Genomic DNA, 27777 nt, shown 5'->3' on the forward strand with positions numbered 1-27777 from the left:
TGGGCGCTTTTTCAGGATATGTGTTTGGAGGAGCAGCCTTGGGTATTCATGGCTCCTGACTGGATTGAGTTGGAGGGATTGTCACATGGACAGACACGTGTGCAGGGTTCATGGTGGGACATTGTGAATGCGGCTCATCCTGTCCGTATTCGCTCATCTCACATTTTATCGCATATTCTCCTTTCTTGGCATGAAGTTCTACTATTGGCTCGGTGGGATCCTGGTCATGAAAGACTACTTTTGAACTCTTTGCAGTTCGAAACATTTGTGGAGTCGCGTGTCATTGTTTGGCCAGACAGAGATGCTTCACGCATACGACTCAACCGCATGGTCAGGTTAGGCTTGGTTAGAATCCGAGATGTTGTGATACCTGGTCGTGACAGGCCATATTCGTTTCATCGTATTCGGCAGCACTTTAGGGTTCCTTGGACATTTGAGCCACTAGGGGTTGACATCATGCATGCAGTTGAGCCTTTTACTCCATTGCCTCGGCCATTTGCAGATCAGCCTTGGCTTGATTGGGCACTATGTAAATTTGGTGACTTGATATCACTTTCAGCTAACCAAGTCTATCATAAGCTCGTATCAAAGAAAGATTGGGTTTCAACCAAGGCCAATAAGGTGTGGGGATTGCACAAGTCTAAATCATGGTAGCAAAAAACTCTTATGTGTGGTTGGCAGTCTAAACTCCCTTACCAAGGTAAGGTTTTCATTTGGAGGATGTTGGTGGGAGGGTTACCTACACGGGATCAGCTCAGCCGTCGTAAAATTACATTGGCCTCTTGCTTCTTCTGCACGACATGCACTGAAACAGTTATGCATCTGTCGAGTGGCCCGTCAGATTTGGTCTTTTGTCTCTCTCGTTTGGGAGGCAGTAGAGAGGTCTACTGTTTCGGCTCATCAGTGGATATTTGGGATTTGTCCTCAAGTCATTACTTCGGACAGTCACCTTGTGATATTCCATTTCCTTAGATGGACAGGACTTTGGCATATTTGGACTACATGGAATGGGTTCATCTTTGATTCCTTGTCTGGAATACATGGGCACATTCTACGTATCCGCGGTTTGCTGCTTTGGCAGTTTTCTTCTCTTCTCTCAGCTCAGCTACTGGATGCAGATGTTATTTCGTTATGGTCTACAGCGGCTCGGCTGGCTCATCTTTGATGCTTTTATCTGGGATGCTTATTTGGCTAGGAGGCTTTCTTATTAGTGTACAGGTTTGCATGGTCATGATCCTTTAGAGGATCTTTTGTGGGGGTTTTTTTTTGGGGGGGGGCATAGGTTCTGTGTGAGCCATGTGGCTGATGTACATTTTTACATATAATATAAAACACCATTTCACGAAACACCAAGGGTCTTTGAGACCAAAAACTAGTATAATGAGTCCATGTGATTATTGAGTCATGGGAGAAAGAAACTAGATAAGAGTGCTGTGAGAGCCAGATGGTTGATACAATATGTCACTATGTGGGGATGAATGGGAGATAGTCTAGCAAGACGCAGCTAATAATGCTGTCCTCCTCCAACACAGATCAAGGGGCTGTAGTAATACGTCAGATGACTTCATGTGTACAAGGAGACAACAGGTCCCTGTTGTGGTCTTTGGTGCCTTGTCGTGGATCTCATTGTGTCATCTGACGCCGTGTGGGTCGGCTGAGGAGCATGTGTGACAGTCATCTAGGAGGGCCTAAAGAAATCTGTGATGGATGTTAGAGCATGATCTTGGTGTTACCAAGATTCACGTAAAGATCCCTCTCCACAAAAAAAGTTCGAATTTCATCCAGATGTCTTTGCAGCCCCTCTGCTAAATTTGAGATAAGGACTACATCATCTGCATACAAGAGAATGGGGACTATTGTCTGGGCTAGCTATGCTATGATCCTGCACCTCCCAATTTGTTGATAAAATCTGAGATATCATCAATTTATAGCCCAGATAGAGTGGGAGAGAGTGGGCAGCCCTGTTTGATCCAATGGTACTACGATTCTCACCTGACATGCCGCCTGGAGCCTGAACCCTGCCCCTCACTGACTCATACAAGGTCATTAGCCCCATCATTTCTGGTGGGAAGTGGAGCTCTTGTAAGAGAGCGAACAACCGGTGACTGTGTCAAAGCACTCTTGCCTTCTCGATGGTAGATATTGTCTAGGGTCAATTAATTCCTCTTGAATCCTGCGTGTCCTATGGCCCTCTGTCGCTACTCCTCTACCCATGATCTGATCTGAGCCTCCAAGACTGCTCTGTAAATCTTGGCCAACATATTGCCAATCATGATGGCTCGGTAGCTATTGGGGCCCAACAGATCTCCTGCCTTGTGGATGGGAACAGTGATGTATGTAGTCCAGGATGTGAGAAACCCCTCACAAAGAGCCCTTTTAAAGACATGAGCTAGGATAGGAGCCAAGGTCTTCCAACCATGGGCCAAATGTTCAGTGCAAAGGTCTTCATGGTCCTTTGCTCTACCATTGTGCACCATCCAATCATCCCATATGCTTTCCTATACCATCTGCACACGTTGTGTGCACAATTGTTTTCAATAGACCATATTTTATACTTAAACTATTCAAACTTGAAAAAGCGTGGCGTACTTAACGAATGTACAGATGTTTCTGACCACCTTGCAGCAGACTAGGAATGACCCATATCCACAACGTTGAAGTGGATGGAATGGGATTTGAATCCGGATCTCAGTTAGGAACTGGACCCATTGAGAGAGAGAGAGAGAGAGAGAGAGAGAGAGAGCGTCTACCAACCCAATGGGCCTATGAGAGCCTCTGGAAATACCTATACGGTGGGAAACTGTTGCGTATTCAGTCTCTGCAACTATATGGTATTGTTATATAGAAGGCCACATTAAACCAAGACTGTCATCAAGCTTAACAGCAGCAGACTTTGAAGATGGACAATTATAGGGTTTTAGAAAAAGTTGTGCACAGTCTTGTATGTCATGTAATTATTTTACAGATTGTTTTACTTGTATTTCTGTGCTTAACAGGTTTGTCAAGGAAACGGTTGTCAATAACAGCTTGCCTGGGGAAGAGGCTAAGGTGGAGTGATTGTAACGGCCACAAGCAGCAAAAGGTTTTTCATGCTGGCTTTGGTTTGCGGTCATGCATAGACAAAGCTGTTGTGAAAAACAAATATCCTTTGCTGAAGATTATTGACGTCTACACCACACACTACATTGCGATGTCTGATCACACACAAGAAAGCATCAATATGTGTATGTTTTGATCCTCTGAATGTCTTAAACACCAGGTAGCATGAGCTTGGTTATGCTCCTATCAAAACCCATGCATAACCCATCAGATTGCCACTGATGGTAGACTAGTCCTTTTCCATGTGCTTGTGAGTGAAATGGAAAAATGTTATGAGTGCTGTACATTACATCCTCTGCTGCCATTTTTCTGTAAAACAGTAGAGCTTGAGGGATTTATATTTACATTGATGTGTGGGATAACTTGTATGCCATTGAACTAGCTGACCTTCGGTAAACTCTACTACAAAATGCAGTTTGTAGTCTTACATTCATGACTTTAACCACCTTGTAGTTCTTGCTTTTTTTTCTCACTTGATTTACAAAAATGACATACTACATGCCATAATCCTCGTTTCTGACACAGAGCTAATACCCTTTTGAGTCTTAACGATGTAGAGGTTTCTCTAAGTTGTCTTTTTTATGAGGTTGAAGTAAATAATTGCTAACAATATAGTGTCTTTTATGCAAGTTTATTGGTTCATTGTCATAAGACACTACATAGTATGTAAATTATAAAAACTTGTAAATAACTGAACCCTTCAAGACTAGTAGTCTAGATACTTTTTTCAATATCCCTAGATGAAAAATGCTTAACATGAGTACTGTGGGTTCACACTCTTCTATACAACTTGTTGGTCTCCCATTTGAAATCCATAAGCACTATCTAAGATTGTAGAAGTAAAAAATATAATGAGGGAGACAACATTTTGAAATTGTATTGGGAGTATTTTCGTTGTTATTGAGTTGTATGAAAGTCATATTGACTTGTTTTAAATATATAGGTTATACTTTCACTAGCACTAAATATGATTGTAGGTTTTTTAGATTAGCATCAAAGGTATGAATTGTGTTACTTAGCACTAAAAAAGTTCTACAACCAAATAATGCATGTAGCTATGTGTTCAATGTCTCTCGTAACATGCTATATTCTCTACTCGATGAAAAAGTTCAACAATCCCTAAATTCAACACCTATATTAGAATTTGTTACATTTATGATTTTTTAGAGTACATGATTATGCTTTATCAATTATGACAATGCAAGCACACATCTAGGTTTTGAAGCCTATAATGTGAGGTCACTTGAAATGCTCATTTTGGTGAGCACAAGGTTGACATCATATGCTAGAGTTGATCTCACACAAGTGGTTTGCAGAATGTTAACAATAATTATTTTTTTCCAACCATATGCTTATTTTAACTAAACTCAAGAACGTTTACAGTAAGAGGGATTGAATTTTTGAATGAATGTAGTCAAGCTACTTTGGCTTTTCATTTTATAGTGCGGTAGGATATCACAGTGAGATTGTGCCACTCAAATTCTTGGGTAGGATATCACAATGAGAGGTGGTGACTCCCTACCCTAGACTTCGCAGAGTTGGTTTCATTGCTTATTGTGGAAGAGTTAAAGCTTGGATTAGGTACATTATCTAGTAGTTGTGGGCATGCAAGAGACAAGGCATTTTACATAGAGGTGTGTGACAAGTAGATGGAGATTCTCATTGAGGACACACAAGTGGGTGTGTTACAGCTTGGATTAGGTACATTATCTAGTTGGCATGCAAGAGACCACACATTCTACATACAAAGGTGCAAGAAGCAGGTGGAGATCGTCATCTAGAGGACACACAGGAGGTGGACATGGTTGGTTGGATAGATAGATATTTTAGCCTTCATATGGTCCACGAGGTGGTAGAGGATCATATTCCCAAGGCAAGTCTAGAGAAAGAGGTCATTGTCAAGCTTAACAACAACAAAGCAATGGGACTCTTTATCTCTTAATCAAAATGGAAAGTTCCAAATCAATTGTGATGTTTATTCAAATGAGCTAAGAACCAATTGGGAGATGTTTATTCATGAGAGGATACATCAAGTTTTGCTGAAGGCACCATTGGATCATAAGCAAAGACAATTCATGTTGGATACATGGATAGATGATGCCACTAGGATAGCCTTGCATGTTGTTGGCTTACGAAGAAAGAGCTGCAAAATAAGATTGAGAGGGCAATACGAGCATGAATTCTTCAAAATCACACATCATCAGCTTCTTGGAGACTATGAGGTATATTAGCCACATAAAAAGGAGAAGGGCATGTCCAAGCTAAGGGTAATATAAGTGAGGAAAAAAGAAGGTAAAATCAAATCTCTGATTGGATGGCCTATTGGGAGCTCCCTTGAGCACGATCCCATTACCTACATACCCATAGGAAGGAAAAGAGTAGTTGATAGGAAGGAATTATTGGAGTATAAACCAATGATGGAAATCCTATTCAAGAAAAGTTGGAAAAATAGGTTGACAATCACACTGGCATATATAGGGAGACGCACACTAAAACTAAGGCCTTTTTCTCCCAACTTCTCTTACTATAGAATATGATGGTAAAGGGAGACACACACTACAACTAAGGCCTTTTTCTCCCAACTACTCTTACTAGAGAATATGATGGTAAAGGGAGAGACACACTAAAACTAAGGCATTTTTCTCCCAACTTCTCTTACTATTGGATATGATGGTAAAGGGAGACACACACTACAACTAGAAGCTCATCTTCTTTGATTTGAATAGTGACAGATTGAAAAAGTTCTTGAAGAATGCTAATATAAGAGTGAGGAATGTGCATACGATCATCTTGAGATGTTTGTCTACATGATCACAACTTAATGGCTAAAATTGTCTACATTATGATCATCTTGAGATGTTTCTTCAGAATCACAACTCAATGGCTAAAATTGGTATGGAAATTCCCTCTATGCTATGATGGCATCCCTTGATTTAGTGTGTAGAAATGTGAGGAAGTAAAGGATATCAATGGCTTGATAGCTTGCCCCAAGGGGATATCATTAACCATTATAATTGGCTTGATAGCTTCCCCCAAAAGGAGATTAGTGGGCATCTTGGCAAAAAATCATGTAAACCCCTTAGCTCTTGAGTCGTGCATCAAATCTTGTGGTGCCACAATCTCTCTCTTTATGGTGTTCACTCTTCTCTTTGATTGGTGGTTGTAGCATACAAGCAATAGCATAGCTTCTTGTGTCTTCATGTAATTAGTGAACAATGAATAAGAAAACGGCCAAGACAATTTGAAAACCCTTGGCAATTTGGCCTTAATCTCTTGGCTTATGTTACCAGATTTTGGACTGCTTCACAAGTAAGCCTAAATGCATCCTTAACTTAATATTTTATGCATGCTTAGAGATGTGCATGAAAACACTATGCACACTATAAAATTATATGGCCATAAACTACGAATATAACATCTTTTTATTATCCAAATACAGACCTAGATAGAGTATCAGTACTAAAACACATAAGATGTCATGTTTTTTGGGTGATTGGAGCCCTACTCCTAACTACATTCCATGAGAACCAAACCTTAACCCTTACTACATAGAGAAAGGCAAGGGAGCTCTTGTAAGTGTTGACATCCATAGTATTAGGGGTGACACCATTGTTGGAAGGCTTGGAGTCATCTAAGGTGAGCAGATCTTGTCAAAGGCTTGAAGCCATTCTAAGGTCAGGAGCTCACCTCCACTAGGAACAAATGGAGAAAGCATGAGAGTAAAAATGGCCAATTGACTCACAACTTTCTTATTTTGATTCTCTTGCATGGGTAATGGCATATCTGCTCTATCGTCACATATGCTCCGCCATTGCATCTCACATCAAAGCCATGACATCCTCTAAGACATCAATATGAAAGTTGAGATCCTACTAAGAGTAAGATTAAGAGCCTCTAAATTGTAAATTTGGGGAGGGCAAGGATGAGGAGAAATGAAGGTTGGGAGGATATGAGAAGCTATTATAATCCAAATCTTGATAATTTTGACAAGTTCCATACTTTTTTAGTTGGGATAAAATGCATGATTTCGATGATGCTATGTTTATTGCGCGTCACTTCTAGAGTCATAATTTGTGATGCTAAATCAAACTATTTACTTGAAACAAAAAAAGTACAACCTCTTTAGCTTTTGCAAAGCTTGTCAAGCGTCATTACATTCCCCTTATTCTTGTAGTGTGTGTATGTGTTTGCGCACATATGCACACACATGTATGTACATGCCCATGCATTATACTCAAGTTACCTTCTTTTAGAGCTTTCAAATTTACAATATGCTTGTTGATTAAGATTCTTTGTGGTTTCTTTAAATAGGCCACTATATTCCTAATATTGTTAGAATGAGATTGAGTTCATATTGCCCATATTCTTATTGTGATAAATAGTTCTTGATTTATTTTGGAAAGTGTAAGGACACATACCTCTTGTGCCCATATTTTGGAAGGAGATTGTGCTCGTATTACCCAGGTTTTTATTGTGAATAGTTCTTGATTCATTTTTAGAACTTCATTTTAGTGCTGTTGGAGACGTACCTCTTATTCCTTGTGAGTAAAACTTTAGCTTCCACAATGGTAATAGGCACAATGATTTGAAAAATGTAGGGCTACTTTTGAAGGTAGTTTACCTAGCTTGTTTCCATTGTACCTTCACCACTTCCCCATAGTTTATGCACCAATAATGAGCAAGCATTGGATTCGTTACAAGATTGAGCAGAATTATCCGAGTACAATAATTTAAGTCCATCACATAAATAAAATGAATAAGGTACTTCTTTATCTCACTATAACATATTTTAAACTATTAGAAACACATCATAATATTTATGGTCAATAAAAAGATTCAATGATGAATTCATGAGGTAGGAGTTTGGCATGAAGAATTAATAGTCTAAAAATAAATAACTTTTAGAAGAGAAGGCATTTGAAGAGAAAATTGGTTTATTTTAGCATTCGACATGCTATCTTGCACGCTGTAAATTATTTTTGGGCATTAAGGACTTGAAAGAAGTACCCAAGAAAGAGTGTAATACAAACTATTTCAAATGTCACCAGTTTTGCGAGCATTACATCATTGAGGTGCCTTGCATTTTATTTTGAATAGGAAAATGATTGTAATTTAACGCTATATTGAAAGAAACAATTAAAAAAAGTTTATGCTATGGATAAGGGGGGCAAAAGAGACGATGTGCTTAAGGGAATATGCAATCAAAAGTGAATGGTAGGGATCTTCTATTTGAACGACCAAAAATATATAGATTAAACTATATTCCATATCTTTATGTTGTTTTTTGAATATGGTAGGAGATAGCATATTATCAATGAGTGTCTACATATAAGTTATCATGATTTGATTTTCCCTCTTGTAAATTGTACATTTCTACTTATGATTTTATGTTTTGATGAGATATTATAATTTTTCTTCAAGGACTACTAACCACATATTGATGAGCCTCCACATTTATGGTATTTACTTATATGCAAATTATCTACAAGTAAAATTAGACATGTATTAATATTTTGATTACCTTGTTTATATTATTGAAGCTTAAAGTGATTTGGAGATTTTTTGAATGGGAAGCTCCAAGAAGAACACTAAATGAAGCCTTTGGTAGTTGGAGATAGTTTTGGGCCTACTGGCATAAGAGTGGATGCACATTAGAGTGTGACTTTGATTCTTACCTTTGAAGAGCCTTGGCTTCCACTGAAATCTTGAGTATGGTGAAGAAAGATAGATGTCTTGTTTGGAGCTCAAGCAAAAATTTCTAAAATCCATCTTTTCTCATTGAGTTCTTTGAGTTAAAAATGAATCTAGGAGACTCACTCTGAACTCATCTAAACTAGATGAAGAGCATATATTGACATATAGTAACATTGTTACCACACTCGCTACCCTTTCTTCTGTAAAACTAGTGGATGCGGAATCTTCTTTACTTGATGAAGAGAAGAAGGTGAAGCAAAGGCACTACATGAAAGATGAGGCCTGATTTGACAAAGGTGGATTAAAAAAAAGGGAATCCTCAAAGTATCACATAATGGACCTAGTAGAGACTTTCCAAAGAATTCGTGTGACTTGTGGGAAATATAATCATGTTGAGAAGGAATTTTATTTTTAGAAATAAGGGTCAAAAATCCTACCTTGCAAGTGAAGTTTCGAATGAAGATGAAGAACATAAGGAAAAGGCCTCAACTGAGGCTAACTTTGTTAAAATAAATTGGGCTTTTTGAGTAGCCTAAGGTCAAAGCCCCCACCATTTCTAAACATAACTACTCAACCTTGAAGCTTTGTGAGAATCATTATAGGATTTCTCACATGACCATCAAGCATTGTCATTATAGCTGGTAAGATCTATGGGAATGGTACTACAAACATAACTAGTAATTCTAATGAGTGCCATCATAGCTTGGGGGGATGTAGCATTGTCATGGATTTTGGTTGGGGGTTTTGTAGGAAGATACACCCAATATCCATGCCCATACACTAAGGTTAATGGGGGCTCTCAAACCTTTGGCATTTACTCATGTAAAAGCTCACATAATCACCAAGAGAAGGCACCTAGAACAAGTGGCATCAGGATTGATTCCACAACATTAAATGGAGCCACATTGTTGACTTCTAGCCCTAGAATCATGAAGCTGATATAGGAGACACTCTAGGCTTCACACATGTAGTCATTAATGATGCCATATGCTTTGTACTTTTAGCCTATATAAGAGGCTCCATCAGAAAGGGTGAGAGTTTATTCCACCATGTTACATTTCCTATTGTGATTAAGTATTATCATTAACACTTTTAATATCTTGCTCAATCACTAATCATGTTATAATGATGTCCTTAAGGTCACCAAATTTGGCAGTCATGTTTTCTACACTCGAATTCCTAATGTTTATAGGTAGACCAATGATTAATAGAGCTATTCATTCTAGATAAATATGTGATTGGATATAGTTTTTAAGTTGATCATCACCAAGTTTACGAACACCTCATTACCAATGTTGTGTAAAGCTACCTCTACATTTTCTCAATATAATCTCATCTTATCATCGTTCTCATTATCTCACAAAAATGATAATGATATGATTATGATGTCAATATCAAATCAAAAGGAGGGTAAGTTTTCCCTTATAGACCTATAATGTCCATAACTGCAATGATTTTTGTTCCCACATCTTTCATATTTTGTTTTTCTTTCAAAATTGAAATAAGCTTATTGAAGGAAATTTGTATTTGGAGCTGTAGAAAGTGGCAAAAATAAGGAGATAAAACTTCAAACATATAAATTTGAATTACATGCTATATTTCTTTGATTGATCATGCTAAAATGTCTATTCTATATCATATTGATATTGTGATCACTATTGTTACTCGAAAAAGCCATGCAAACATTGTGGTAAAAATAACCACAATGGAAAGTATTTTTGGAATAAGCTAATTATGCTTATTTAGAATTTCTTTAAAACATCACAAAACATAAAAATGGGTAACGTTTGAGGCTATACTTTTGAAATTAGTTATTAAGATTAAGCTATCTGCTTCCCTAATACTATTCATATTGATTGCTCTCTTTACACCAAAAACTTATTCTTTTTTAAAGGTAATTTTACCTTGAAACTTATCAAATATGAATTGCATTATCTATATTACTTGTTCTTTTATCTCCATCTCATGTGCATCTTCTGTCTAGGCAATTTTACCTTCCTAATATTAGATAAGATTTTTATTTCAAAATAATTACTCTCCCCTTCAATTTTATCTTATCATTTAATATCATAATTGATGCTAAAAATGCACACTAGCTTTTAAGTAATGATATAAAAATGCATTGCAAAGCTTAAGACTTTAACCATTGTTATTTTGAATGATTAAAGTTTAATCTTGATATTGACAACAACTAATGATCCCTATATATACTTTGAACACTAACCTTTAATCTTTTGTGTGGCGGCCTATGCAAGACCTTCTGCATACGTTACTTGTTTTTATAACAATAAATTTAGGGGTGTGGGTAATGTTTTCATGCATATGATAGGTGATACTATTCATATAAGATTGATGTAATTTTTTCCAAGAATTACTTTTCTAGAGTTTTCATCGCAAGTCCAAAAAGGCATAGGAGAAATACACTTTTCTAGAGTTTTTATTGCAAGTACAAAAAGCATAGGAGAAATACACCTTTCTAGCTTTTAGATATCGTCACTTCTAATGGGAAAAAAGGCACGTTGGAGGTAAGTAATGCTTTTTGTTAGTGAAAATGAAAAGAAGTCAAAAATACAGAAGTGAATGGAATAAAGTGCACCAAGGTATTTAAATGTCATCCAACATCATGATCCATTAATTATTGATTCTCTAGGAAACTTCTTATAAACTTACTCTCTATGTTTGCAATATCATGGAAAGTGTATAGTTTAAAATGGGAGGATCGATGTCTATCATTTCACTTTCACTTAATTTTTAACTTAAAAACAATGTATTTATCATCTATAGAGTCAAATTAGAAACTATATTGCTTATTCTCAAGCTAGTGTTTCTTGTTATACATGCTGACATGAGAAAACTTATGTTGATGATTTAACTTGATATAAAATCTGGCTCTCTATGTGTGTGGATGTGGAAAGGACACAAGCATGTGTTTGCATGCTTGGAAATAAAATATTAAATTATTTAATATTTTGTGCTATTTAAGAAAATCATAGCAGGAATATAGATGTTGTTAACCAACAACATTGGTCAAAGGTCAAAAAAGTCAGAGGGGTAATCATCACACACAATTTGGGACCAAGTGCTTACTGCCAAAAAATAGGAGGTTGTGGAAAATAATGGTTAGCATGGTCTAAGGGATAGCAAGGATTCATCTATTCACCTAGAAAATTTGATTACATTTAGGCCACTTACCAAAAATAACAGTTTTCATAAATAGTAAGCGAGTCTAGGAGTGTTATGAAATTGCATTTTAAGCCCTCTTAAAAAATGTGTTGCCTACTATATTTGGTCATAACAATATGATTTGGACTATAATGGACCGTTTGAGTAAGCACACCTATTTCTTATCTTGTATAAGAAGACTTTGACTTCTCAAGAAGCCATGAACATATCTTTGTGCATCATGGTTTACCAAGGGTCATTGTTTAGGACAAAGACACTAGGTTTTGCAATAATTTTGGGATTGCTCTTTCTTCGAACTAAGGAACTAAGTTAGACTTTTCCACATCTTCTATTATTAAAAAAATGGAGATTAAGATTATCAATAAAACTACCTTAGATTTACTTAGAGCCTATGTTTCCCAACAACTACAAGTTTAAACACTATATCTTTGATGAGTGTTGTCTGTGAGGCAATAGACCTAGTAGACAACCTACAAGATAAGGATACAGAAGTCATCCACCCAAACCAACAGAGGGAATACATCATCGATGAAAGCCTCAACGGGCTAAGGTTGCCCAACTAGCACTGGAGTCAAGCAAATGAACATGGATAAGTTCGTAAAAAATCTTCTAATTGAATAGCCAATAGTGGCATCGCCAACTCCAAGGGAAACCTTAAGGACACAACCCTAGCTAGTTCCTCAAGCTAGACACCCATACTTATTTCCACGAAGAGATGTGTCTTGGTGTGAAATTTGTTGCCATGCGTTGTAATCATACAAGCATGGAGTGTTCGTTCTAAGGCCTGGGTGACAATAGTATTATGCTCATTGCAAGTGCCATGGAAACTACGATACAATCGAGGGAAACGCGACACCACAACCTATACTCTCGATGCCAAAGCAACCGTTAGTTCTACCACCCACACCGAATACTTCTCAATTGGCACATAATCCAATGCATATTTATCAAAACACTTTTCGGAGAGGCATATATAGATTGCCGCCAATGCCATACCGACCTCTGTTATTACCACCCCAACCAGCTCCTTCTAGAACCGCACGAGTACGACAGTACGTGGTGACTTTACGAAGCAACTTGGAGAGTCTGAAACAAGAGAACTATAATTTATATGAGCAATACGATTCATATGGATATTCATAATAGTCCCTGGCCATTAACTATGTCTCCTTGTTCAGAAGCCATGGTGCAATAAAGGGCTAGAGACTTCAATAAGATGTTAGACATGCCACCTATCTAGTGTTTCCATTGCAAGAGTCTGCACCGCATTGCTAAGTGTTCTCATAGAGCCATCGCACTAGGTATTCTAACTCCATCCTTGAGACCAGTGTCAAACCCTAATGTCAGTCCATATAGAGGCACACTTTACAAGTATGGATTCAAGCATGCTTTTAAGGATTATCCCAACAATGTGACAATCAACCTAATGGCAAGAGTTTGAGTTACTTCAACAAGCTTGAACTTATTAAGCATGCAAGGAGAACTTATTCATATAGCCTCCCTTAATGCCATCATAAGTTTCCAAACCAAGACAAGGGAGGTAGCCAAGGAAACATCAAGGCAGCAAAGAAGCAAAAAGTTCAACCTTCAACATTGAAGCCAAGAGCTAAAGAGCTAGGTGGGGCAAGCCCCAAAGGCTACATAGAAGCCTTTTGGAAAAGACTAAAACACTGGAACTTGAGGTCCAAAAGAATTTAACATCGAAGAGGACACAAAAACACAATGCACGACAATGGTCAAAGACAATGATGGCGTGACCATTAAAAGTAGTTGAGGTGAGAGCTCCAAAGCTGCCTCCCTACTGCAGAGACAATGAGTGATCTTTTGCTCAAACCAAGTCTTCCCAAAGAGAAGAACCCCATGGATTTTCATGAAAACCTTTTGAAGCCAAGAGCTAAAGAGCTTGGTGGGGCAAGCCCCAAAGGCTACATAGAAGCCTTTTGGAAAAGACTAAAACACTGGAACTTGAGGTCCAAAAGAATTTAACATCGAAGAGTACACAAAAACACAACGCACGACAATGGTCAAAGACAATGATGGCGGCGTGACCATTAAAAGTAGTTGAGGCGAGAGCTCCAAAGCTGCCTCCCTACTCTGCAGAGACAATAATGAGCGATCTTTCGCTCAAACCAAGTCTTCCCAAAGAGAAGAACCCCATGGATTTTCATGAGAACCTTTTCACGAAACAACTAAAAGAGTATCCTAATGGAGAAAGAGAGAACTAGACAATCCCAAGAGCTTGTCTCAGGAAGGTGCAAGAAAGCTGAACTAGAGTGAGTATTTGAGAAAGTGATCAAGTACAAACCACTGACTCTGCCTACGCATATCCCTTATTCTATTCTAGAGATAATGATAGAGCCTATGAGGGAAACCCAAAGTGTGCCAAAGGTCTTAATTGAATATGTAACAAGCATTATTAAGAGGTCGCTCTACTAAGAGCCAATTCTAAAGCCTTTTCTCTTGGAACCAATACATCCGAATCCGGCCTTGCTAGAGGCAATGAAGGAGAACTTAGTGGGAGGTGAATGCTAGCCTTCCATGGATCATCACTGTCACCATAACATTTTTTGAGATGTGATTGATGATGTTATAATTTCACAACAAGTACCTCGCCTAAGGGACATAGTAGGCCTCATAGCTTTTTTTTCCTTAGAGGTCTGAGTCCTAATAAGCTCTCTTGTATACAAGAATTCTTAATGTTGGAGGCAGTTATCTGATTGAATGAATAGGAACACTAGAGCCCACACATTTGAACCCGAAGAGGAGGAGGATGAACCATGTCACATTGAGCACCCTCCCTCCAGAACCAAAACCAAAGGAAAAAAAAAGTTTCCATGAACAAGATAGGGCACTACTTCAAAGAGATGAAATGAATGCTGCTATCATTTACAAAGGAATGATAGTCTTGGTAACCTTGGATGGTGGTGCTGGTGTTAGCATAATCACTAAGGATTGCTAGGAGGTATGGGGAAGTCCACCATTTGTAGGCACAAGCCTCATGGTGGGTGGTCAAGCTTGTTGATGAGAACACAACTAAACCATCAGGCATCCTCCACGATGCAATTATTAAGACGTGGTGATAGATTCCCAAAGAAGAGGGCCATACACCATCGTAAGACCTTACATGAGAGAAGAAAGGTTAGTTCACTATTGGGAAACCAATCACATTTATATAGGCTAGGGTAACTAGTTCTCAAAAATAGACCTAAAAGTAGAAAAGAATTATCCCATATGTTCAAGTTAATAAATTACCTTAGCTTTGCTGAATCATGTGTTCTTGGGTCTTGCCTTAGAGTCACAATTGCAACTTCCCAATGTGCGTGTGCTAGCTTGTCCGTTGTGTCCTCACTATGTTGTCACACTAGAATGCTTTTTTTTCAATGGGTGTAGGAAGAGTTCTTTTTGCCTGGATGGAGGCAAATAGAGATTCGTCTTTGTCGTAATTCTCTCACAAAATTCAGATAAGGAAGGAGATAATAGAAGAGGGAAACCTACAATCAAACCTATTTAAACAAGCATCCATTTAGCATGTAAGAATCCAATGGCATATACAAGCAAACAAGAGTAGAGAAGAAGGGGAGCTCACAAGTTCTATTGCAAGGAAATGATTGTGTATTAGTGTAAAAAAATGACATATACAAGTGACTAGCTTTCACACTAGACTGGCCAAACTTAAAAATGGTCTAGCCTCTACTAGTCTTAAGTAAGTATGTACACGAAGTCCTTAGACTTTCTCTATTTCACATTAAGCTCACGGTAACCTGCTTTATATATTCTAGCACATCGCCTTATAAAAGATAAGTGCTTGTTCAAATGGGTAAGATGGAAAAGCATCTTATGATAGGTCAAGCGAGTAAACCATGTTAAGCTACAAAGTGGTTAACATGCCCCGTTTCCTAATGATGACCACATCCTTGTCACACCCAAGTCACTGGTGAAGCTTCTATTGGGTTAAGTTTTATGGTTCAAGATTGGTCTGTAGTCGCATGCATGGCATAGTGGTCTTAAGCTTTGGATAGCCTTGGTGATAGGCACCTTGGTGAGGAAGCATAAAAGGTAAAGGTGATGTAGAAGTTCTTCATGCGAGTCCCCTTTTGTTGAGGATGTGACTTGGACCCTTCAAAATTAGGTAGTTGGTAGAAGGTGTCTGCACCTTGTGAGTGAAAGAATAAGCATTAGGATCACCAAGGAGGGAATACTTTGCATGGATGGTGTTTCGGGTTTGCTTGGTATGACATATATTATGTCCCAATCTCACAATATGATGCTTAGAGATTAGGCTTCTTCATGGTGAATACATTAGCCATGGTGAGGTTATGGAAATGAAGTCAAAGCAGAGGTTGTATACATGAAAGTGCTTTACAGGTACCTGCAAAGTTGAGGGTTCCTAGGTGATGGATTGTACTACAATGGGCCAGGCTTGCATCCTTGGTCTCCCATGTAGAGATGTACCTGAAGGGTTAGCATTGACGAGGTTAGGTGGGTAGGTGGTGGTTCAGGTCTGCTTGTCAAAGCAGAGGTTGTATGTATGGAAGTTGGAGGTACGTGCAAAGTTGAGGGTTTCTAGGCGATAGTTCGTACCATGGGACAGGCTTGTGTCTGCCTTTGTCCCCCCATCTAGGGATGTACTTGAAGGGTTAGTGTTGACGAAGTTAGTTGTAGGTGCATGTTTTTTGTGTGTGTCATGAGATGCAAGATGTGAAAAGAAATGTGATGTGTAGGTGGGACATGCATTGGAAGGTGTGTCCTTATGTGTACACTCCTCGAACTCAAAGATTTCTCCAATTCAAGTGCTTTCTTTGACTCTCTTTGTTTCTTCCTTCAACATTTACTCAACATCCCTTTCTCGGGGAGTCAAGATCATTAGATTGTTGATTCATGGCAGCGGGATTTTCCCATAGCTATAATGGAGCTAGATGGCCTCTGATGTGTCTCGGGGATTTGCCATTAGCAAGCATTGGGGATAGAGGCAAGGTGGATCAAGAGTTAGTGTGATTTGAGGAGGATCCAAGTGATGGACCAAGCCATGGTTCACATTCAAAGATGTACCTGGACGAATATTGATGAGGTGTAACATAGGTGCTTTTGAGATAGTGGTGTCGATTCCTGTTAGATATGTCTATTAAATGCAAAGCCCATGTATGTATTAGAGGTGTTGTGCATGGACATGGGGCTAAAGGTGTGCTTCTTTCAATGAAAACTGTAACTCGGTATTTATGTAACTTGTGTGTGCTGCATCTCGGGATGAGGATTTTGTAGCAAATTTTTGCTTCTGTGAAGACTTTCGAAAGTAGAAGATGGGTCCAAGCATGAGGTGAGACTTGCCAAAACTAGTATTGGCTCCAAAGATCTACCCATTTCATATACAAGGACGTGATGAATACAAGAAAGCTAATGATCGGATCAATGCACGATCTCAAAGGGTTTCCAGAACCGCATATTTGGCATGTCTTCAAAGTGAACAATCTGTGTCCGTGGAAGTATTTGACCATATTGTAAATATCTATTTTCTAGTAGAAGTTGGGACCTTCATTGTTTGAGATCGAAGACGAGTGCCTTTTTGGTTGTCCATTGGTTCTTGGTGGGGGGACAAGGATGATGAGGTGGAAGAATTAGCATGTGGTGACTGTAGTAGCAGGGTAAGTCGGGACCTTGATGTAGTAGAGGTCATTAACATTTTTCATTCAAAGACACCTCTGTTGGTGGTGAGTGGGGAGACGATAAGCAGTCCTATCCTCATGTTTGAGTTTATGTCCTTCCCCTTCCACTGTACCGTGGTTTGAAACATAGATACTGGCATGTTATTCCGTAGGACATAGAATTCTAGTGCGATCTCCATAACTTCCTCGTAGTACTCTCCGCTAAGTTCTACTTCATGCACCATATCAATATCTTCTAATGGCTCTTCAACCAATACTTGGTTGATTTTAGCATGTGGTGGTGGTTGTGGTGGTAGAGGTGAAGTGTCCAGTACTACCCGAAACATCCCCCTAGGTAAATAGGAAAAGTTGGGCTGTCCTACAGCTGCAGTGATTTGCACATGTGGTATTGGTAAGGCCAATGGAGCTTTAGGTGCCGACAACTGTGCAATTGTTGGAACCTTGGATATCTGCACATGGAAGTGTCATGATTCCCTAATTTGACACAGTGTGCACAATAGACTAGTGGCCTTGCTCCTAACTGTGGACATTTGGTGTGGTAGTGTGATTCAATCTGCACATAGAGTACCACACCAATTCCCTACGGGGGTAAAGATGGGTATGCCCATGTCCAGATGTTTCTCTTCCCTCCTTTACCTTCAATTTCTCTAGTATTGCATTACTGAGCTCGTCCATAGTCATAGTTCCAACTTGCTTACTCCGAGTTCCAATCTCTTGTGTGGTGACTTGAAACACGCAAAGTCGTTGCTAAGGATAATATGACATCTTCTAGTTGTGGCAATTCCAGCATATTATCTTCATATTTAATTGTTAGTTTGCAACATGCATCTAGAGCAACCGGTCAGGCTAATACTAGATAATCATGCATCTTGTGGTCTCTAGCTCCTCTTCGAAAGCAAGGTAATAACTGATCGTCAGTTAACCTTTCCCGTAGTTTGCACCTTGAATTTAAGTGCTTTAGTCGAGACACATAGTCTCATCAACTCCATTTCCTTTTGTTTGATATTGTGTAGCTGTGCCACAGGACTCCATCTGTCGCCACTTCTGGCAAAGCTGGGCACAAACACATTCTTGAGACATGTGAAGTTAACCTTCTCCTCGGGTTTGAGTGTTCAGAACCACTGATGTGCCTTCCCTTCTAGGGCCAGTGAGAAAGCATGAATCATTGTTACATCACTAACTGGCCTGCAGGTTTCGCATGTGGATTCAAAAATCTTTACATGTTGAATAGAATCCCCATCCACATAGAATTTTTGAACGAGCTTGGAAATGATGTGTGGCTTCATTTGGGAGGGTCGGGATTCTAGAGTAGCGCCTAGTTCTTTGACCATTCGTTGGCCCATTTTCATAGCCATATTCAATAGATCCATCCTTGTGGCTGCATTAAGATCGATGGTTGGATCCACCCTTGTTCTTTGAAGGATTGCTCCCCCCTACCTAGACCTCTTCCTCTTCTTATGTTGGCTCTTCTAGGCATCTCCGGTCTATGGGATGGTCTTGCCACTTCACTTTGGAATAGCTCATCATTAGCCGCCTCTCTACGCCTTTGCAAAATTAAGAGTTCCATGTCTTGTGCAGGAACATAGGATGATTGATCATCTGTTCGATGTACTTTTTGGTGTACAGAAGGTCTTCCACTTTGTCCGGCGCTCTTGGTAGATTATCCTCTTCTTCTAGGGTTACAAACCCTTCCTGCGCTTTGAGCTTGTCACATTAATGGGTTCTAAGTTTGGAATTTCTTCCTCACTTCTTCCCATGACTATTTCCGGCTCTTTACCCCATGATTGGGGTAAGTTTACACTTCCCATCTCTTTTTGTTTGGCTCTAGCCCTTTGAGTATCGAGCTCTTGTTTACTTAAGCTCAATTCTCATAGCTGCCGTTCCATGTCAATCCTTTTCAGATCTAACTCTACTTCCTCTAAGGAAGGGAAAAATACTTAACCAGTCCTGGCTGCACTTTCCATGTCTCTTCTCATTCAGCCTTGAATTTGAAGTTTGGATAGGTACTTCTTGCCTTGGACCAAGTCTAGTGCTGGTCGACGGACCCATGCCCGCAGATTGTGCATCTTCGTCATAGCTGGTTCGGACACCCAAAAATCCTCGAGATATATCAATGATATTGTGGATCTAGTTGGGGAGGGTGGTTTCTCCTCTTCCCCAAATCCAGAGTATCACAGCCCTTCTTTCATGGATTCTTCACTGCTGCTAGTTTCAACGGTGGTCAGATTCCTTAATGAGTGCTTACACTGAGTGGCCTGAACCCACACTCTTTTGATAAGAAGATCCTGGGTGATTTGATGCACTATCGTCAGGAGTAAGGTCGTTCTTTGATGAGCTTTCTGGACCTTAAGTGCATGTATATATGGTTTGATAAGCTATTTTGCTGTCCCAATTAAATTTTGGTCAGATTCTGTCGACTTGTTTCTGAGGCCGTGAGATTGCAGAGAACAGTTCACGACATGAAGTGTCAGAAAACAGTCCACATCGTGAACGATTTTCTGCACTTTCACGTGTTTAAACTTTTTGCTTTTGGACTCAGATTCCACGTTACCTTGTTATGTTTTTTAATTTTCTCAAGACTTCCTTAGCCTTAATCTGACTCTACCAAGTTCGTAAGTTTGATTTGATTAAGGCATTAAATTGCAAAAAAAGTTCACGCCATAAAGAGATAAGGTTTTATGTCTCGTGAAAAGGAATTGGTTCATGTCGTGAACTAAAAATGGTTCACATTGTAAAGGGTTCTAAAATGGTTCACGTCGTGAAATGAAAATGTTTCACGCCGTGAAGTGCTCTGAAATAGTTCACGTTGTGAACGATTTTCTGCACGTTCACAATTCTTAATTTTTTCAAAACTCGTGGTGTCAGGACAAGGCTACCTATTTTTGGCAAGGTAATCCCATGAATTGCGACATTAATCGTGGCGTTGATGCCGGGAGCGGTTCATAGTGTGAAGTTGCAAAAAACAGTTCACGTCGTGAACGATTTTCCTCTACTTTCTATGATTCTTTGAAATAGAAAATTTAGCATTTTTGTGTAGCGAGACTATCCAATAAGGCAGTTGTGAATGAGGTCAGGTTATCCATGAGAATGGAAGAATTTAAGACAACCAATATGGCATGTACATTGGTGAACTGTGACCTATGGGGGTGGCTTGCCAAACATGGCTGAATGGATCCAAGCATTTCTTAAGCCTCTTCTTCAAGTGTTGGTGGCTAATCGGCCCTCATGCTTGAAGCATGGTGATGTCCACAAAAAGAAGTGAAGCATTACACATGGGGGTGAAATTGTTGAAAAATATCGACCTTAGGTACGTGGCTTGTTTTGAACTTTTGTAGCATAATGTCAATGGCCACAGAAAGAAGTAAAGCATTGCAGAGGGGGGTGAAATTGTCCGACAATGTCGACCTTGGGTACACGGTTGTTTTAAACTTTTGGGCATCTCTACTTCGCTTAATTAGCATGGTTGAAGGTAAATTTTTTGCCTTGAAGGGAGATATAGAGCCTGGTTTTGATTGAATCACCACTTTGTGTAAAGATCTCCATTTTGGTGTGCAAGGATCTGAAGGCTCCTATAAATGGTGATTTGGATGTCCATTTGATTAAGGTAAGATCTCCATTGTAGTGCAAGGATATGAAGGCTTCTATAGATGGCAATTTGGATGCCTATTTGATTGGGGCAAGATAGGATCTTCAAGTCTTAGCATGCCATGCATGGATGGAAGGCTAGTAGTCATAGCATGACATGCATAGATAGAAGGCTAGTAGTCATTGTGAGTGTGCATACATCGAACTTGTGAGTTTGGCTAGAGAGAGGGGCTAGAAGGCTAGTAGTCATTGTGAGCGTACAGACACCAAACTTGTGAGTTATGGCTAGAAAGAGGGGATGGACTTGTGAGTTATGGTTGAAAAGAGGGGACGAACTTGTGAGTTATGGCTGGAAAGAGAGGATGGACGGTAGCAATAGGGGCAAAGAATTTGTCCTGCATGATTTTCTCCTTTGCTTCATTGATCAATGGATTTGACACCACTGTAATTGATATACCAAAGAAAACAATCGAATCGAAGGCAAGCATACAAAATGTTATCATGGGGCATTGATGCGGCTTGCGAGAATGAGATTTGATGTTGGGGGATGTCTAGAGAGCGAGGTGCAAATGAGATTATTGGGCTTAACCAGAGGAAGGCATGGGTGCGTGGAATGGTGTCGGATAGACCACATGGTAGGGCGGACTACCCGGATCTATCGACTTAAGTGCAGGTGGTAAAATGGGGTTGAGTGCAAACCAAAAACTTGCAAGGGTTTGTTTGTAAGTGGAAGTTGATTTGGGTTTATGGTTATTGGGATTTGCTTTTAGACTTGTGGGTTATTTTACATTTGGACTATTTGGACGATGCACCTGCAAGTAAACCTAGCTTGACCATCTTTATCTTCTGTTGTCCTCTAAATCACTCAGTTTGGGAGGCAAAACAAGCAATAAAAGGGAATTTACCGTTGGGTTCTGTTGTATTGGATTTGCGACCTCAAGGTCGCGGAGCTGCGAGGCAGAGGCTTGCAAAGGCGGGGCTTATTAGCCGTGGGCAATCGAGACTCACGGCCGTTGCGTGGCGGGCCCAATGGCCACGGCCACGTCCCCTGCTTGACACGCACTTGATCCATTTTTAACTTATATATATATATATATATTAGAGAGAGAGAGAGAGAGAGAGAGAGAGAGAGAGAGAGAGAGAGAGAGAGAGAATAAGGGGTTTTTTGAAATAAATTATAAAAATTAATTAAGGTTTTTAAAAAATAAAAAATTGAAGATAAAAAATAAAATTAAAACCATGAATAAAAATTAAAATTGAAAGAGGGGGGAGGGGGGGGGATTCTTTTTCAAAATTTTAACCCCGGGGAGGTGGGGGCACTGTGCGTGCATGCGTGTATGTGCATATGTTATCATGTGTGCAAAGGGTGTGCATGAATCAGTGTTGTGTATTTTGTGTGTGAGTTCGTTTGTGAATGTGTGTGTGTGCATGTGTGTGGTGTAGGGGGTGTACATGTGCAGGTATTTAGGTTTTCAAATTTTGTACGTTTGTGAGCACATGTGTGCATAAGTAAAAGTGTATGCACATGTAGGTGTGTGCACGTGGTTGTTTGAGTGCATCGTGTGCACATGCGTGAGTTTGTGAGTGCATTGGTGAATGTATGTGTACATGTGGTGTAGTGTGTGGATAGTGGGAGGTGTATATACGTCTAAATACATGTATGTGAGTGCACATGTGAGTAAATATGTGTTTTAGTATTCAAGTTTTAATCATTCTTGGGTATATGTGTATGTATGATTGATCGGGTACTAGATCCCTTTGAACCTTGGGCGCATAGCTCTCTTTGGGGCTTGGCACCATAGGTGGCTCTTCTTCGATGGGAATAACGTTAGATAGAGCCATTGCATGCAGACAAGGAATTGCCTCTTGCTACTTAGTGTCCATGGACTCTTTTGACTTCTCTGGAGGAGAGGTGATATATCGACACATGAGTTGAGGTGCCATTGCTCTTCCATTCCTACTTAAGCTTTTGGGTTCGCATCAAAAGCATGAATTTTGGTCTCCACTCCATCTTTGGTCTTGCGTTTGTTGATAGTGTGGTCGTAAAGGCTTGTGATGGGGTTTTCATGACTTCAGATCCAAAATGTAGGGGTTCCCTTTATAGAAGCCTCATGCTTCTGACAGCCTAGTTGGGACCCACCGAATTGTTGGCTACTGGGGTTGGAGGCTACTTCTGACTCTCTTTGACTTTGGATAAGAGCGTGCAAGCCGGGAGGCCTTTAAGGTCCAAACAGAAAAACGGATTTCATCGTAGAAGCCTTGACCTTCTAACCAGTGGGGTTGTGGGTAAAAATCCCTTACATGAGACTCCAGCTTGGCATATCTTCACTCATGGTGGGTAGGCTTTAGGCTAAATGGTTGGATGCTAGGTCTTTTCATGGGCATTGTACACAGTTAGTGGCTAAACTGATTACACAGTTAGTGGCTATAATCTATCCCCTCATGAGAATGATGCTCTCTTTTATTGTACCTGTGTGGGAGGTCACATGAAACTTGCAAGACACATGTTTAGTTCTAATTAAAAAATTAGCTTCAAAACAATCAATGGGGCCATGGATTGGGAATTGTTTACCGAGGTAATGGCAGTTGCTGTAACAGATATGTGTGGCAGTGAATGGCCTAATAAGGTCCACGTCTCCCAAGATAAAATGTTATGGCTAGCCCCGATGTCAACCAAGGCAGGCCACATTTCTAGGGGAACTCTAGCTCAAGGTAAGCAAGCTCTGCTATTGGTTCTATTTCAAATACATCTAGCACAAAAAAGGATGTGATTTAGCTTTGTCCAAACTCAAACTTCTATGGAAAAGTATATATGGTTTCTAGAATGTGAATCCAATCATTGGAATTGGAAGGCTTTGGGAGGGGCTCATATTCTCGATCCTCGTCTTCACCACTAGCATTTTGTTACAAGCTTTAGAGACATTGACATGGTGTGAGTTTCTACGTTGTATGCTTTGCAGCTATCTCTTGAAATAATCCCAACAGTTATACATCACTCATTAGCGAGAATTCCTTGACCCATGGTGTTAACCACTTCATAGGTTAACATGGTTTTATATGCCCGACCAAGCATAAGGCGCTTCACCATCTTACCACCCCCACTCAAATGGGTACGTTGCTCTGGAACATATAAAATGGCCTTACCTTAAACTTAATGTCAAATACAGAAATCTAAGGACTTTGTATACATACTTACTTAAGACTAGTAATAGAGGCTAAAGTATTGGGGAGGAGACTCATGGATACTTCAAAAGAGGCACGAGAAAATGGAAGAACCAAAAGAACCCACCTTCAAACAAAAGGTAGATGTAAACTACCATGGTGTCTATGGCCACATTGATACATTGGATGGAAGAAGAGCTCAAGTTCTCTAAAACAAAGCTCTAGAATCTCCATCAGCATCTTTCATCAAGCTCAAGGAAAACATCCATGAAGAGTGCATCAAGCAGGGACCCCATCTCCACCAGCATCTTCCATCAAAGCGCTCAAGGCATCAATGGGCATGAAGAGTGCATAAAGCAGAGACCCCATGGCCTTACCTTAAACTTAATGTCAAATACAGAAAGTCTAAGGACTTTGTATACATACTTACTTAAGAATAGTAATAGAGGCTAAAGTATTGGGGAGGAGGCTCATGGATACTTCAAAAGAGGCACGAGAAAATGGAAGAACCAAAAGAACCCACCTTCAAACAAAAGGTAGATGTAAACTACCATGGTGTCTATGGCCACATTGATACATTGGATGGAAGAAGAGCTCAAGTTCTCTAAAACAAAGCTCTAGAATCTCCATCAGCATCTTTCATCAAGCTCAAGGAAAACATCCATGAAGAGTGCATCAAGCAGGGACCCCATCTCCACTAGCATCTTCCATCAAAGCGCTCAAGGCATCAATGGGCATGAAGAGTGCATGAAGCAGAGACCCCATCAATGTGCATGAAGCAGAGACCCCATCTCTCTACTTCAACATATCCAGAGAAGGGTCCAACTTTGAAAAACATCAAATTATCTCACATTATGAAAACCTACTACAATCTCAGGCCTTGAGGATTATAGGTCATCTCGAGGAAGCTACCTAAAGTGTTAACAAGGGAGGGTACTAACACCAAGGATAGAATCCAACAAGTTAATCTCATGTTGTGAGAATCATGATGATTCTCATGATTGTGAGAATCCTAATGAGCATGCTAAGCGAGAGAAGGACTAACATCTAGCCCCATGGTAATAAAGATGACTCTCTAACTATGCAAATACTAGCATCCTTTCAATTCTCATCATGATCCTCACGACCGTGAAAATCAAACTAACCTACTAATAGGCCATCATTTCACTTTGACGGGTTTATTACATTTCTAACCATTCCAATCATCAAACATACACTTCATTGGATTTTTAGGTATGAGAATGCATTCTTGAAGGCATGAAAATCACTCTTGCATTTTCAAGTCTCAACTCATAATTCCCTAATCCACTCCAGTTTATCATAATATATACTTTTCATCAAATGTGGTTTGCATATGTCAAATCATCATCACACAAAGTTTTCAAGGATTACCAAGTGCGTAAAAATCACCTATGTCGATGGCATTCTCATGCATGAGAATTGTCACTTATCTTGGGCCAATTCCATGCTGACATGTGTTTAGGTTTTTATGTTGTGTAAAGCTTATCTTTTGGGCCCTAACTCTTTATTTATGTTTTTTTTTCCAAAGAGACATTACTCACACCACCCCATCTTGTGGCACAAGCAGAGGGGGAGAGTCAACCTCGCACCATCCTTGGCTAGAGTGTTCACCGTGCCACTAGCAAATTTGGCTAGAGTGTTCACCGCGCCACTAACAAATTTGGCTAGTGTTCACCGCGCCACTAGCAAATTTGGTCGACACTGTCCCACCCCTTTCCTCATCTCTGTTTCTGTCACTCTATGCTTGTTGTTGCCATCATTACCATTGCTTTATGTCACCTCCATCTCTTTGTCACATCCATTCCCCCTATGTGCCTCCTAGGTGCATGCTCTTATGTACCATTGCCGTTTTGCAATAGTAACAGCAAGAAGAGGACTAAGTGAATCATCGTCATCAGTGTGTCACCATTGTCGCCTACTTGTGGTATCTACTGACTTTCTCTTGTTTTGCAAATCATACTCAATTGCGTGTGCCAATTCAATAATTTAAAACTCTATCATCTCAAATCTTCTCTGCATATTCAAGAGGGTGAGGAATTGATTATAGATATTAATACCCTAGTGGCTATGTTGGGAAGGAAAGCCAATCAAGCCCCATCCACAACCTAGGTACTGAAAAATATGCACTCATAGAGAACATGCCCCATGTATCTACCATAGGTAGCAAAGCCAGTACCACTTAGAAGCATGATAGGAGGACGAGCAAGAAAATGGCTCAAAAAAGGAGCCAACGAATAAGAGAAGAAAATTGTTCCCGTGAAAGTATTCCAAAGGTGCCTCTAATCCAAGAGATGCCCAAGCTACCAATCCATCTAAATTCGGAATACATGCTCCAAGAGATAATTAAATGTGTGGAACATTCTCTGAAGCCAAAACATGAATGTGCTACTCACTATATCTTTCCTAGTCTCAGGAAGAGGCTTGTTGCCATGCATTTCAAGTGCATGCCAAGCGGTGGTAGAAGACATGTCCACATGCATTAAGAGCAAGAGTTGCATGCCCAAGAACAACAAGTGCATGAATTGTAGGAGGAGGTCTAAAGGAAGAATATAAGGATGCCGATCATCATGATTTTCAACTCAAGAGGCTTGTCCATGCATGCCAAGCTCACAGTGGCAGAAGACATCATCACATCCATGAAGAATTGGCTAGAAATTTGGATAGTAGAGCTAGAGATACTTAAAGACTCCCTCGATATGGAGATTGCAAAACCATACAAGAGGAAAGGGAGACATAATAAAGACCATGCCCTATCTCTCCAAGATTTAAATGCCAAGAGTAGACCTACACAAGATGACACAAGGCCCAACACCCACAAAAGCAAGATAAGCTAAAAAGCCACCAAGATGTGCTTGCCCACTTGAATGACCACACAACTATCTCTTGTAAGGAAAGAGACAACTGCAGCAAGAGCTAAACTAAATAAGGCATAAATCCTATCCTACTATAGCAAAAACAGTTTACTAATAAGAAATATGGCAAACTACTAACAAACAAGCCAAGAAAGGGAAGATGTAATCTCCCAACAAATTGCTAACACATGAAAAACAAGTGATCACTCCATAGTAAAGGTTGGCAAGAAACACTAGGCTAGAGACACAAGAAAAAAAAACTAAGAATGAAATAACTCATTGATAGAAATTCTTCTTTGGCTATCCTATTGGTGATTCCTTGGGCCCCTCCTCCTTAAACCTTCTCTATGTTCTTTGCTACACACTAACCCTATCTCCATGCACATAGATTTATGAAGCTAATCGTGGTGCTAATCACTCAACCCAAGGAAAGATGACCTCAACAATCTCCGATTTGACATGAACAAAGGTCTAGATCCAAGCATAATAACGTATTGCCTACCAGCTTACATGCACACAAC

General features: G+C 39.8%; 1 protein-coding gene across 1 annotated transcript in view; it reads left to right on the plus strand.

The window, feature by feature from the left end:
- The window catches only part of NPU (ATP-dependent helicase/deoxyribonuclease subunit B), a 74265-nt gene extending 70724 nt beyond the window's left edge, over positions 1-3541 (plus strand). Inside the window, exon 9 of the mRNA XM_086779345.1 lies at positions 2997-3541. Coding sequence (XP_086635471.1) covers positions 2997-3057 — 61 coding nt within the window. The 3' untranslated portion in view covers positions 3058-3541. The remainder of the gene's footprint in view (positions 1-2996) is intronic.
- The last annotated feature ends 24236 nt before the right edge of the window (positions 3542-27777 follow it).

The sequence above is a fragment of the Cibotium barometz genome, chromosome 40 (assembly GCF_041138505.1).
Source record: "Cibotium barometz isolate CiBa-2024 chromosome 40, ASM4113850v1, whole genome shotgun sequence".
Lineage (NCBI taxonomy): Eukaryota > Viridiplantae > Streptophyta > Polypodiopsida > Cyatheales > Cibotiaceae > Cibotium > Cibotium barometz.